General features: G+C 42.4%; 1 protein-coding gene across 3 annotated transcripts; it reads right to left on the bottom strand.

The window, feature by feature from the left end:
- Positions 1 to 124: 124 nt before the first annotated feature.
- SDF4 (stromal cell derived factor 4) lies at positions 125 to 13,618 on the bottom strand. Of its 3 annotated transcripts, XM_066202854.1 has the most exons (7): positions 13,468 to 13,618; positions 11,993 to 12,365; positions 8,427 to 8,563; positions 7,755 to 7,868; positions 4,955 to 5,113; positions 3,582 to 3,757; positions 125 to 2,000 (listed from the first exon to the last, which is right to left on the bottom strand). In XM_066202854.1, the coding sequence occupies exons 2-7, from the start codon at positions 12,304 to 12,306 to the stop codon at positions 1,824 to 1,826; spliced, it is 1,077 nt and encodes a 358-aa protein (XP_066058951.1). In that variant the 5' UTR covers positions 12,307 to 12,365; positions 13,468 to 13,618; the 3' UTR covers positions 125 to 1,823. The 3 variants fall into 3 exon arrangements, with proteins under 3 accessions (XP_066058951.1, XP_066058952.1, XP_066058953.1); XM_066202855.1 differs by lacking the exon at positions 13,468 to 13,618 and having other exon boundaries at positions 11,993 to 12,517; XM_066202856.1 differs by lacking the exons at positions 4,955 to 5,113; positions 7,755 to 7,868; positions 8,427 to 8,563; positions 11,993 to 12,365; positions 13,468 to 13,618 and adding an exon at positions 4,303 to 4,942.
- Between the last annotated feature and the right edge of the window lie 113 nt (positions 13,619 to 13,731).

Below are 13,731 nucleotides of genomic sequence, written 5' to 3'. Positions count from 1 at the left end.
ATTATCCGTGGAATTTACTCCTCTTATTTCCCCCCAATCCCAACAAACGTTAAAAGCAGCAGCATTCCCAAAGCATGGAAAGAAAGATTTAATGGAAAAACCGAAAGAAAACATGGATAGAAAACCTCTTCTCCAAGGAATTTAATAAAAACCCCGACTGAAGAGCAGGAGAAAGGGAACGGGGGACAGCAATTCCTGTGTTTACATCCTATTTAGATTAAATTCCATCAAATAGAACATCGCAGATTTTCAGGAATTCTTTCCCAAAGAGGGGTTTGGTTTTTTATTCCCAGGGAAGATGGGAGCAGAGGAAAAATCCATTTTATTTGGGACAGAGATGCTTTCAGAGCCTGGAATTCCCCCCAAATCATCATTAGCAGCTCATGGACAGCATTAATTAGCACAGAGCTCATTAATTTTAGCAGTGAATTTTAATGAAGCAGCCATCAAACTCCATGGGAATTCCCACTGCTCTGTCCAACAGCTTCGATTCCCAAAAAAACCTTCCAAATTATTGGATTTTCGACCAAAATCTGATTTTTTTAAAAGCCATAATCTCCCATTCCCAGTGCAGATGTCCACAAAAAAAAAAGTCATTTTATATTAAAATGTTGCTTTATATTAATTTCATTTCAATTAATGTTATTTTAAATAATTTTACTTTCATTTCATTTGAATTAATTTAATTCCAAAGTTTTCTCCTGTAACATTTCAAATAAATTCTTCCCCACAGCTCCCTGAAAAGAGGTGAAAAATCCCATTAAATTCCCAATCAACTCTTCAGGAAGTTGAGAAAAAACACTGGGATTGAGCGTGGATATTCCCAGGAGCTCAAACGCTCCTTGGAACCACCAAAATTCCCCAAAATCCAACTTTTCTTTGGGATCTCCAGGATCAGCAGCTGAAGGAAACAAAGGAATATTTCAGGATCTTCCCCAACCAGCCCAGCCACGATCCCAGCTGGATTCAACCCCACAAACCAGGAAAGGAAAACTGCCGGAATCCAGGAATTCCCAGTGATTCCTCCTGGTGGGAAAACCCCTCCAGGGAGCTGCAGATCCCAGGAATTCCCAGTGATTCCTCCTGGTGGGAAAACCCCTCCAGGGAGCTGCAGATCCCCGGAATTCCCAACAATTCCTCCTGGTGGGAAAACCCCTCCAGGGAGCTGCAGATCCCCGGAATTCCCAACAATTCCTCCTGGTGGGAAAACCCCTCCAGGGAGCTGCAGATCCCTGGAATTCCCAGTGATTCCTCCTGGCGGGAAAACCCCTCCAGGGAGCTGCAGATCCCAGGAATTCCCAACAATTCCTCCTGGCGGGAAAACCCCTCCAGGGAGCTGCAGATCCCCGGAATTCCCAGTGATTCCTCCTGGCGGGAAAACCCCTCCAGGGAGCTGCAGATCCCAGGAATTCCCAACAATTCCTCCTGGCGGGAAAACCCCTCCAGGGAGCTGCAGATCCCTGGAATTCCCAACAATTCCTCCTGGCGGGAAAACCCCTCCAGGGAGCTGCAGATCCCCGGAATTCCCAACAATTCCTCCTGGCAGGAAAACCCCTCCAGGGAGCTGCAGATCCCAGGAATTCCCAGTGATTCCTCCTGGCGGGAAAACCCCTCCAGGGAGCTGCAGATCCCCGGAATTCCCAACAATTCCTCCTGGTGGGAAAACCCCTCCAGGGAGCTGCAGATCCCAGGGAAGGACGGACAGGAACTCAGGAATCCGGGCCGACCCCGAGCGAGGAGCGGCGCCAATTCCCGCGGCTCGGCCGAGTCTTTTTTTTTTATTTTTTGGGATCAGAAAGTTCTGGGAAAAAGGAGGAGGAAGCTCAGAACTCCTCGTGGACGTTCCTGGCGTAATCCATGAGTTTGCTGCCGGTGAAATACTCGCTGTACTTGAGGATCTCCTCCAGCTCCAGGTGGTGGTTCTGGTTCTCGTCGGCCACGGCGATCATCTGCCGCGCCTCGTTCAGGGCGTTGTGCTCGTTCATGGGATCCATGTACTCCTGGGAAATCATGGAAAAATATCCTGAGCTCAGGTGATTCCCTAAAACCCTCAGCTCACATCCCAGCCCTCAGTGGAGGGGAAATCCTGGAAAAATATCCTGAGCTCAGGTGATTCCCTAAAACCCTCAGCTCATCCCAGCCCTCAGTGGAGGGGAATTCCTGGGAAATCCTGGAAAAATATCCTGAGCTCAGGCGATTCCCTAAAATCCTTAGATCATCCCAGCCCTCAGTGGAGGGGAATTCCTGGGAAATCCTGGAAAAATCGCCTGAGCTCAGCTCAGGTGATTCCCCAAGTCCTCGAAACATTCCATTTTTAGAATGAGATACTTAGTCGAGCCTGATCTGTGATCCAATTCTTTTGGGGTTCTAATACCCTGAATTTAAAATGAAATGAAGGTGACATTAACAGGCAATTAAAAGGAAATAAGCGCGAAATTAAATCAAAAATTCTCTTTTTGATTTAAATCTTCCTTAAAAATGGAGGGGCAATTCAAACCTGTTGGGGTTTTAGGGCTCGATTTCAAGTGAAATTCAAGTGAAATTCAAATCCAGTTCCAATTCAAATCAAAATATTCCATTTTTAATGAAAGACTTATAAAAAAAAATTGAGCTGTAACTAAACTATTCTTTGGTTTATTGAGCTGTAACTAAACTATTTTATTGAGCTGTAACTAAACTCTGTAGTTGGGGTTTAATATATTTAAAATGAAATTAACTCGACATGAACACGAAATTCAAATGAAATTAACAGGAAATTCAAACTAAATCGAAATATTCCATTTTTCAAATGAAATACTTACAAAAACTTGAGCTGTAACTTGACTCTCTTGGGGGTTTATTCCAATTAATTTAAAATGAAATTGACACAGAATTAAACTTCAACCAAAACGTCTGTTTTTTCATTAAATAGTTCTTAAAGTTGGAGGTGTAATTCAAACCTTCCGTGGATTTAGGGCTCTGTTTTAAATGACATTCAAGTCCAATTCAAATGACATTCAAGTCAAATTCAAAGTCAAATTCAAATGATATTCAAGTCAAATTCAAATGATATTCAAGTCAAAATCAAGTCAAAATCAAGTCAAAATCAAGTCAAAATCAAGTCAAAATCAAGTCAAAATCAAGTCAAAATCAAGTCAAAATCAAGTCAAAATCAAGTCAAAATCAAGTCAAAATCAAATGACGTTCAAGTCCAATTCAAGTCAAAATCAAATGACGTTCAAGTGAAATTCAAGTGAAATTCAAGTGAAATTCAAGTGAAATTCAAGTGAAATTCAAGTGAAATTCAAGTGAAATTCAAGTGAAATTCAAGTGAAATTCAAGTGAAATTCAAGTGAAATTCAAGTGAAATTCAAGTGAAATTCAAGTGAAATTCAAGTCCCATTCAAGTCCCATTCAAGTCCCATTCAAGTCCCATTCAAGTCCCATTCAAGTCCCATTCAAATGACATTCAAATTCGTTGCCACTCAACCTGTTCCACTTTTAAAATGAAATCCTTCCAAAGAAACCCCAGCTACGCATTGATTTGCGATGTTTTCCGCGGCGTTTTTCCCAGGGATTGGATGGGCAGGAGGAGGACTCACCTCGAGCTCCTCCATGGTGACGATGCCGTCGCGGTTGGCGTCGATGACCTCCTGGAACTCCTTCCTCCTGTCCCGCACCCAGTCGTCGTCGATGTCCTGAGCCTGCTGGTTCTCCACCGTGCCCACGGGCAGGGAGATGAACTCGGGCAGGGTCAGCTTCTTATCGCCGTCCTGGTCTGGGGAACACGCAGCCGGGGAGAAGAGATTTGTGTTATCCCCCAGAAAACGGGCGTTTCCTACTGAGCCGGGCAAAAAAAGGACTTCATTTGCTGAATTCCCGCAAAAATTTCAAGGAGGTTTGTTCCATTCCCGTAGAAATGGGAATTTCTCCCCTCCTGATCTGTGAAAAATGCCAACCCCTCCCAATATCCACATGAAAATGGGAATGCGCGGATACAACTCCCAACTTGAAACCCAGAAACCGGATTTTTGCGATGCGTAAAAAAACCCCCCTACAAAATCCCAATATTTGCGCCAAAACCTTGAGCTTTTCGCTCATCAAATCTTCACAAAAACCCCTCCCAATATCCACAGGAAACCGGGAATCCATGGATGCAATTCCCAGAAAACACTGGATTCCCCAGGTCCCTGATGATCTCCTGCACCGTGAAGTGCAGCATGCCGCGGCTGCGCTCAGGGTGCAGGAGGGACAGAGCATTCCACCCCAAACGCACGGAAAAGCGGGAACCCACGGATGCAATTCCCCAAATCCCCGTTTTACCCAGGTCCCTGATGATCTCCTGCACCGTGAAGTGCAGCATGCCGCGGCTGCGCTCGGGGTGCAGGAAGGACAGAGCATTCCACCCCAAACGCACGGAAAAGCGGGAATCCGTGGATGCAATTCCCCAAATCCCCGTTTTACCCAGGTCCCTGATGATCTCCTGCACCGTGAAGTGCAGCATGCCGCGGCTGTGCTCGGGGTGCAGGAAGGACAGAGCATTCCACCCCAAACGCACGGAAAAGCGGGAATCCATGGATGCAATTCCCCAAATCCCCGTTTTACCCAGGTCCCTGATGATCTCCTGCACCGTGAAGTGCAGCATGCCGCGGCTGCGCTCGGGGTGCAGGAAGGACAGAGCATTCCACCCCAAACGCACGGAAAAGCGGGAACCCGTGGATGCAATTCCCCAAATCCCCGTTTTACCCGGGGTGCAGGAAGGACAGAGCATTCCACCCCAAACGCACGGAAAAGCGGGAACCCGTGGATGCAATTCCCCAAATCCCCGTTTTACCCAGGTCCCTGATGATCTCCTGCACCGTGAAGTGCAGCATGCCGCGGCTGTGCTCGGGGTGCAGGAAGGACAGAGCATTCCACCCCAAACGCACGGAAAAGCGGGAACCCGTGGATGCAATTCCCCAAATCCCCGTTTTACCCAGGTCCCTGATGATCTCCTGCACCATGAAGTGCAGCATGCCGCGGCTGTGCTCGGGGTGCAGGAAGGACAGGAACTCCTGCTCGCTGAGCAGCAGGTCCGGGGGCGGATTGTCGGCCTGGTACCAGCGATCCTTCAGGTTGTCCAGCACTTCCTGCGCTGCAACGGCACCGACACGGCCGTGAGGGTCTGCGGGGCCCAATCGTTCCCAGCCCTGGCCTCTGCGACTGGCCGCTCTGGGGTTTGGCACAGTCCACTCTGGGATTTGTCCCAATCTGCTTTTAGGATTCATCCCAATCGCTTTTTAAAATTCATCCCAATCGCTTTTTAAAATTCATCCCAATCGCTTTTTAAGGTTTGTCCCAATTAATTTTTAAGGTTTGTCCCGATCCGTTTTTAGGGTTTGTCCCGATCCCTTTTAAGGATTTGTCCCAATCCCTTTCTGAGATTTATCCCAACCCCTTTCTTGGAGCTGTCCCGATCCATTCTTAGTATTTGTCCCAATCCATTTTTAAGGTTTGTCCCAATTGCTTTTTAAAATTTGTCCCAGTCCCTTTTTCAGGTTTGTTCGTATCCATTCTTAAAATCTGTCCCAACCCCTTTTTAAGATTCATCCCAATCCATTTTTAGGATTCGTCCCAATCCCTTTTTAAGATTCATCCCAATCCATTTTTAGGATTTGTCCCAATCCCTTTTTAAGATTCATCCCAATCCATTTTTAGGATTTGTCCCAATCCCTTTTTAAGATTCATCCCAATCCATTTTTAAGATTCACCCCAATCCATTTTTTAAGATTCATCCCAATCCCTTTTTAAGATTCATCCCAATCCATTTTTAGGATTTGTCCCAACCCCTTTTTAAGATTTGTCCCAATCCATTTTTAAGGTTTGTCCCAATCCATTTTTTAAGATTCATCCCAATCCCTTTTTAAGATTCATCCCAATCCCTTTTTAGGATTTGTCCCAACCCCTTTTTAAGATTCGTCCCAATCCATTTTTAGGATTTGTCCCAACCCCTTTTTAAGATTCATCCCAATCCATTTTTAGGATTTGTCCCAATCCCTTTTTAAGATTCATCCCAATCCATTTTTAGGATTCCTCCCAATCCCCTTTTAAGGTTTGTCCCCACCCCTTTTTAAGGGATTTGTGTCTTCTGACTTCCAATTTTTAGGGGGAGTTTACAGGAAGGGATTTAAAGGGATTGAGATAAATCTTAAAAATGGATTGGGACATTCCAATGGCATTGGGACATTTCATTTTGGGAACATGCCAAGTTTGAAAAGGAATCTCCCTTTTTTCCCCCCCCCTTCAACACCCATTTAAATTTCCTGTGAAATCCCCCCTGAACCTTTCCCTGCAGGAATGAGTCAAGAAAACTTTCCAGGATTTAAATTGTCCCAATCCAATTTTAGGATTTAAACTGTCCCAATCCAATTTTAGGATTTAAACTGTCCCAATCCATTTTTAACACTTTGTCCCAATCCAGTTTTAGGCTTTAATTTGTCCCAATCCCTTCATTTCACGCCCTCAGTTGTTTCATCAATGATTTCTTTTAAGCTTAAACCCTGCAGGTATTTATTTATCACAACATCCGAGATTTTTGCTGCAAGAAAAAAGTTGAATTTGGGGTGTAAGAACAGAAAAAATCACCCCACGGAAATCCTTCATTCCATCCCACAATCCAATAATCAACACCCATCATTCCACTAAAAATCAAATTTTGGCCTCCAAAATCCAAATTTCTCCAGAAAAACTCCAAACCTCCGGGTGCTTTTGAATTAAAAGACCCCAAACCAAAATCACTTTGTCAGCGCTTGGAGGAGGAGAAAAAAAAAAACCCCAAAAAAGCCCCAAAAACCCCCTTCAGGAAGCGGAGGGTGAATAATCTGATTTTCCTGCAGAAGCTCTGGGCGCTCAGGTGCAGAACTGACGCGCTGACTCAGCAGCCCCGAGGCTCCTCAGGCAGCCCCAGGTGTTTTCCCTGCACAGGTTTGGGCTTTTCTGGGGTGAAATTTGCATTTTTCAGGCGGTTTGAAATGGCTGGAAAATGTCACCCAAGAGGTTGTGAGATGACTCATTCCTGCAGGGAAAGGGAAAAGCTCGGCGGCGGGGGGGAGGTTTACAGGAAATTCGGATGTTTTTTAAAGGGGGGAAAAGGGAAGATTTCTGTGAAAGATTGGCACGGTCAGGGTAGGTTTGGGTCAGGATGAACGGAGGATTTCTGTCTTTTCATTTCAATCTTTACCAGTAAATTCCTGTTTCTTTTTAAAAAAGGAGGTTACTTTTAAAAATTGGCATTTTCAAGGGAGATTCTGGTCAGGAACGATGTGGGATTTGTGTCTTCTGCCTTCAGGTTTGGGGGTGATTTTAGAGGAAATGGATATCTTTTTTAGAGGAGATTATTCTTAAAAATTACAATTCTTATGGCAGATTTGGGTCAGGACGAATGGAGGATTTTTGTCTCCAGACTTCAATTTTTGGGATGATTTTAAAGGAAATTTAAGATGGTTTTGAAGGAGATTCCTCTTAAAAACTGTAATTTTTATGGCAGATTTGGGTCAGGATCAATGGAGGATTTGTATCCTTTGACTTCTTGATTTAAATTTTAAATTTAAATTTATTTTAAGAGGTAAAACATGAAGATTCCTCTTAAAAAAACCTGATTTTCACAGCAAATTTTAGATGGGAAAAAAAGCAAAATTTTTGTTTTCTTCTTGAACTCCAAACATTTCCCTTCCGTTTTTTATTTTAATTCCCATTTTCACCCCCCCAGCTTTCAGGAACTCAAACCCTCCACTTACTTTCCTCATCTATTTTCAGCTCCTCGTTGTTTTTGATTTTCTCTGCAATTTCCTGCTCGTTGAAGCCTTTGCTGGCCAAGAATTTGATTTTATATTCGTCCCACGACACGTGACCTGGAAAAAAAAAAATGGAACTGAAAAAAAATTCAGCCTGAAATGAGGAATTTCTGATTAAATTCCTTCGAAATAAACCAATTGTTGAGGGTTTTTTAAATCCAGAATCACGACCTCACGCTGAGTTTTAGGAATGATAAAATAAAAGGTGTCACCTGAACCATTTTTGGAATTTTTTTAGTCAAAAATTGCGTGAAAAAATCGATTTATTTCATTTTTTTTCTACATCTTTATGACACCAAGAGCAGTGACCACATCAAAGCTGTCACCTGATTAATTTTTGAGGTGTTTTAGCCATAAAAAATGTGTGGAAAAATCCAATTTATTTCACATTTTTCCATCTTTATGACACCAGGAGCAATGACAAAATAAAAACCGTCACCTCATTCAATTTTGGGATGTTTCAAGCCATAAAAAATGTGTGAAAAATCCAATTTATTCCATTTTTTTCCCACATCTTCTCCTCAAAAAAATCAAAATCTGGGATTCCCAATTTAGATTTTCTCCCTGAATTGATGAAAAAAGGGATTTTTGGGGGGGGAAAAAAGTGGATTTTACCGTCCCCATCAGGGTCCACAGCTCTGAAATGGATTTTATTTTCCTCCACGGCCTCCTGGAAATGCTCGTCGGTTTTCTCCATGATCCAACGCTGCATTTCCTTGGCACTGATCTTCTTGTCGTTGTTGATATCCACCCTAGAGAGGGAAAATCACCAGCATTTAAAATTAGGGGTTGAAGAGGGAAATATTTGGATTATTTTTCAGTTTTTAGGTCGGTTTATTTGCAAGAATTAATAGAAAATTGGTGGGTTTGACTCTCCGTGTGAAACAAGTGGCAGCCCAGCCTTCAGTTCAGAATTCAATTCTTTTCAATAAAAAATATGAAATTAATTAATTAAAATGTGTTATTTCAAATTCGATTTACAGCATTTCGAACCCGCTGTTCACAATTCAAAGCATCATTAAAAAGATCAGATTTCATTTTGTTATTATTTCAAATTCTATTGACAGCACCTCCAACCCACCTTTAAAATTCGAAATCTCACCGAAAAAATCAGATTTCATTTTGTTTTAACTCTTTACAATTCAAAATCTCACTGAAAAAACCAGATTTCATTTTGTTTTAACTCTAAAATCAGATTTCATTTTGTTTTAACTCTTTATAATTCGAAATCTCACTGAAGAATCAGATTTCATTTTGTTTTAACTCTAAAATCAGATTTCATTTTGTTTTAACTCTTTATAATTCAAAATCTCACTGAAAAAAACCGATTTCATTTTGTTTTAACTCTTTATAATTCAAAATCTCACTGAAGAATCAGATTTCATTTTGTTTTAACTCTTTATAATTCAAAATCTCACTGAAAAAAACCGATTTCATTTTGTTTTAACTCTTTATAATTCAAAATCTCACAGAAAAAAAACAGATTTCATTTTGTTTTAACTCTTTATAATTCAAAATCTCACTGAAGAAAATCAGATTTAATCTTGCTACCATTTCAATTTCTATTTTCAGCACCTCCCACCCCCAGCTGGTTCAATTAAAAACCCAAAAGTCAACCAAAAAAAGCAAATTAAAGCCCCAGGCTGAGGTGCCCTTTGTTATCTTTGGTATCTCCGAGTTGTTTTGATTGAAACTCGAATTATTCAAACCCTGATTTGCCTTTGAAATGTCAACTCAGTGGGAAAAAAAAACGATAAAAAAACCCAAAAAATGCAAATTTGGGGGGTTTTAAATGTCACAATTTACAGCTGGGAGATGCTCAGGGCTTGGAGGGGACCAAATTCGGGCTGAAAAATCAGATTTTAAGAGCTTCTCCCTCAATTTTTCAATGTTTGGGGTTTTTTTTCTGTCAAAATTCTTCTTTTCAATCGTTTTTCACCTAAATCACGTCGTAATTCGGAGGAAAAAAAGGAAGAAAATCTCATTTATTGCTGATTTAAAGCAAAGCGGGAGGTTGGAGTCAGGAGCAATGTGGATTTGTGAAGAGATTGAATTTTTCTGATGGATAAAAACCCAATTTCAGCCCAATTTCTCTACCAAAAACCCACAAAAACTCCAATTTTTGGGGCCCAGGGTTCCTAAATCACGAATTCCCACCCAAAGAATTCCAATTTTGATGGAAATCATTTCAGGGCTGGATTCTCTTTCCTCCAAATCAAAATTTCAGCAAAAATAAAAATTATTTCAATCCAAAATTTCCTGTGAAAATCGTGGCTCGGGGGAAGCTTTTCTAATTTTCTTCCAGGAATTCTGTGAAATAATAATTCTAATTATTATTGGAATTATTTAATTATTTGTTTGCAATTTGATTTATTTGTGGCTTTTATGCAGTTTTCGTTGATAAAAACCACATTTTTGGTTTTGGCTTGCAAGGAAATAATTGAAGATTATTGAATTTTGAATGGAAAAAATTCAATTTTGAATCGTTCAAAATGCATCTGGATTTTTAATTATAAAAATATAGAAACTTTTTTAGCTCTATGGAAATTATTTCAATGAAATCAAAATAATTTCTATTTCTTAATGAAAAGTTTTTTACTAAATAAAGCTCTGAAAGCCTCCTCAGCTCCTCCCCCTAGTGCCATTAATTGGAGCTGTTGTAATTAAAAACGCAAATGAAGCCAACTCTGCCACCTGCTGTCTGCCAGTGCTGAGACAAAGCTAAGAACACTGAAATTTCAGACACTAAAAGTCCCAGTTCTGAAACATGACAATCCCCAAATTTCAGAACACTGAAACTCCCAAATCTTGAAAATATGAATTCAAATTCCCAGTTCTCAAATATTAAAAATTCCAGTTCTGAAACACAAAAATTCCCATTTAAAACACTAAAATTCCCAATTCTGAAACACTAAAATCCCCAGTTCTGAAACACTAAAATTCCCTTTCAAAACACTAAAAATCCCAGTTTTGAAACACTAAAATCCCAATTCTGAAACACTAAAATCCCCAGTTCTGAAACATTAGAATTCTCAATTTTGAAACAAAATTTCCAGTTCTGAAACACTAAAACCCCCAATTCTGAAACACTAAAATCCCCAATTTCAAAACAAAATCCCCAGTTCTGAAACACTAAAAATCCCATTTAAAACACTAAAATTCCCAATTTTGAAACACTCAAATCCCCAGTTTTGAAACACTAAAATTCCCAATTTTGAAAACACTAAAATTCCCTTCTGCAACATTAAAATCCCCAATTCTGAAACAAAATCCCCAATTCTGAAACACTAAAATCCCCAATTCTGAAACACTAAAACCCCCAATTTCAAAACACTAAAAATCCCAATTTTGAAACACTAAAATTCCCAATTCTGAACCACTAAAATTCCCTTTCAAAACACTAAAACCCCCAATTCTGAAACACTAAAATCCCCGATTCTGAACCACTAAAACCCCCAATTTCAAAACACTAAAAATCCCAATTTTGAAACACTAAAATCCCCAGTTCTGAAACACTAAAATTCCCTTTCAAAACACTAAAATCCCCGATTCTGAAACACTAAAATTTCCATTTAAAACACTAAAATTGCCAATTTTGAAACACTAAAATTCCCTTCTGCAACATTAAAATTCCAAATTCTGAACCACTAAAACCCCCAACCCTGAAACACTAAAATCCCAATTCCGAAACACTAAAATCCCAATTCTGAACCACTAAAACCCCCAATTTCAAAACACTAAAAATCCCAAATCTGAACCACTAAAATCCCAATTCTGAACCACTAAACCCCCAATTCTGAACCACTAAACCCCCAATTCTGAACCACTAAAATCCCAATTCTGAACCACTAAACCCCCAATTCTGAACCACTAAACCCCCAATTCTGAACCACTAAACCCCCAATTCTGAACCACTAAACCCCCAATTCTGAACCACTAAACCCCCAATTCTGAACCACTAAAATCCCAATTCTGAACCACTAAACCCCCCAATTTCAAACCACTAAAACCCCCAACCCTGAACCACTAAACCCCCAATTCTGAACCACTAAACCCCCCAATTCTGAACCACTAAAATCCCCAATTTCAAACCACTAAACCCCCCAACCCTGAACCACTAAAGGCGCCAATTTCAACCCACGCACATCCCCCTTTAATCCCCACCTCCCCCCTCCCCTCACTTGTCGAAGATGACCACCAGCTTCCTCCTGTTCCTCCTGGGCTCGGTGTCCTCCTCGAACTCGTCCCTGTCCCTGCCCAGGAAGAGCTCGTGGTGGAAGTCGCGGTTGAGGTGCCCGTCGCGCTCCAGCTTCACCCCGGTCAGGTGGTCGGGGGGCAGCAGCTCCTGCTCCTCGCCGCCCTCCTTCCCCTTCTCCTTCTCCCGCAGCACCGAGTTGTTGGCTGGCCGGCCACACACACCCAGCACCAGGAAAACCAACACCAGCGAGAGGGAAAAGGAGCTCAAAGCGTGGAGGGAGACGGCTCCCGACGGCATCTTTCGGGTGCTTTCCGTCGTTGGTTATCGGTGGGTGAAGGCGCTCTGGGTGCAGCGGTCTGGAAAAGGGGGGGGAAAAGAGGGAGAGGTTAAGTCGAAGTTTGAGGGAACGGGTCGTTACTGAAGGCCTAAAGATTGTGAAATTGGATGGAAAGTTAACAATCGGTATGTTAAAGAACTGAGGTAAGCTACGTACAGCGTCAATCACTTGCTTACACTGATAAACGTGTATATACGTAAATAGAAGCTAGAGCTCAGTCCTGAAGGCCTAAACATGAAAATAACCTACAAACAAGATCAAAACTCTATTTACACACATATAAACAGATGTATAAACACACACCCTGAAGTAAAAGCTCATTAACGGAGGTCTAAAAGTGACAATAACTTATCGACGCGATCGATGATTTATTTATATACATATGAACACGTGTATAAACTCTGAGGCAAGAGGCCACTAATGAAGATCTGAGAATTAATATAAGCTATACACAATATCAGTGACTTGTTTACGGATGCAAACAGGGGTATGGATATAAATTCGGAAGTAAAAAGTCATCAATGACGGCCTAAAAACGCAAATAACCTAGACACATTCTTAATTACTTACATACACATAAATATACAGATTTATACGCATACAAAATATATACGTACACGCCTGGTAAAGTATATATATACAAGTATACAAAGCCTACAAACAGGAATAAATTCAGAGGAACCTGCACAAAAATACTGAAGTTTTTGATGTCAATTATTATTATATAATAATAAATATATGGAATTAACGCTTTAGTTTTCAGTCTGCCGAGAACCTGGGAAAGGAACATCCCTGAAAACGCAGAAAAAGCCGCAGGAGTATCCCAGCAAAAAATACTTCCTGGAAAAATAGAAAGGAGTTTTTGGAGAAGGATGAGCGAGGGAAACACGGTCAGACCGAGAGAAAGCGGAGCCGGAACCAGCCGGGAACCAGCGAGCCATGAAATCCCAATATCCTGCCCTGGAAGTGACCCACAGGGACCAGCCCGCCCAGCTCCAGGGGAGAAAGAAATTAAATCCCAAATGCAAGCGAGAGAGCGCGGAGGACGCCGAACCCCTCAGAGCCCTCAGAGCGCCGTGAGAGGCGCCGCCACGGCCGCGGGCGGAGCCGGCCGCACTCACCCGGAGCCGGGGCGGAGGCCGCGGACGCCGCCCCGAGCGCCGCGCCGGCCGCGGGAGGCTCAGCCCGGCCCGGCCGCCCCCGAGCGCCCGCCGCCCCTCGCGGGCCCTGACCGAGCCCCGGCGCTTCCAGGCCGGAGGGAGGCGGGCAGGAGACGGAAGTTTCGTCACTGCCCCGCGCGGCCCGAGGGCACGGCTGCCATCTTACGTGAGGGCAGCCGCCACTTGGAGTGAGGGCAGCCGCCACCTGGAGTGAGGGCAGCCGTC

This window comes from Chamaea fasciata, unplaced genomic scaffold, assembly GCF_029207755.1.
Source record: "Chamaea fasciata isolate MVZ Bird 193981 ecotype frontalis unplaced genomic scaffold, bChaFas1.0.hap1 SCAF_23, whole genome shotgun sequence".
In the NCBI taxonomy this organism is placed as follows: Eukaryota; Metazoa; Chordata; class Aves; order Passeriformes; family Sylviidae; genus Chamaea; species Chamaea fasciata.
This window is presented reverse-complemented; position numbering and strand designations above follow the sequence as displayed.

What these genes read in the sequence shown, in the direction of transcription:
- SDF4 (XM_066202854.1), bottom strand. Translation starts at nt 12,306, where the DNA reads ATGCCGTCGGGAGCCGTCTCCCTCCACGCTTTGAGCTCCTTTTCCCTC. An exon ending in GCTGAAAATAGATGAGGAAA is followed by an intron (nt 5,114 to 7,754) that starts GTAAGTGGAGGG and finishes GTGCCGTTGCAG; the next exon opens with CGCAGGAAGTGCTGGACAAC. An exon ending in TCACCATGGAGGAGCTCGAG is followed by an intron (nt 2,001 to 3,581) that starts GTGAGTCCTCCT and finishes ATGATTTCCCAG; the next exon opens with GAGTACATGGATCCCATGAA.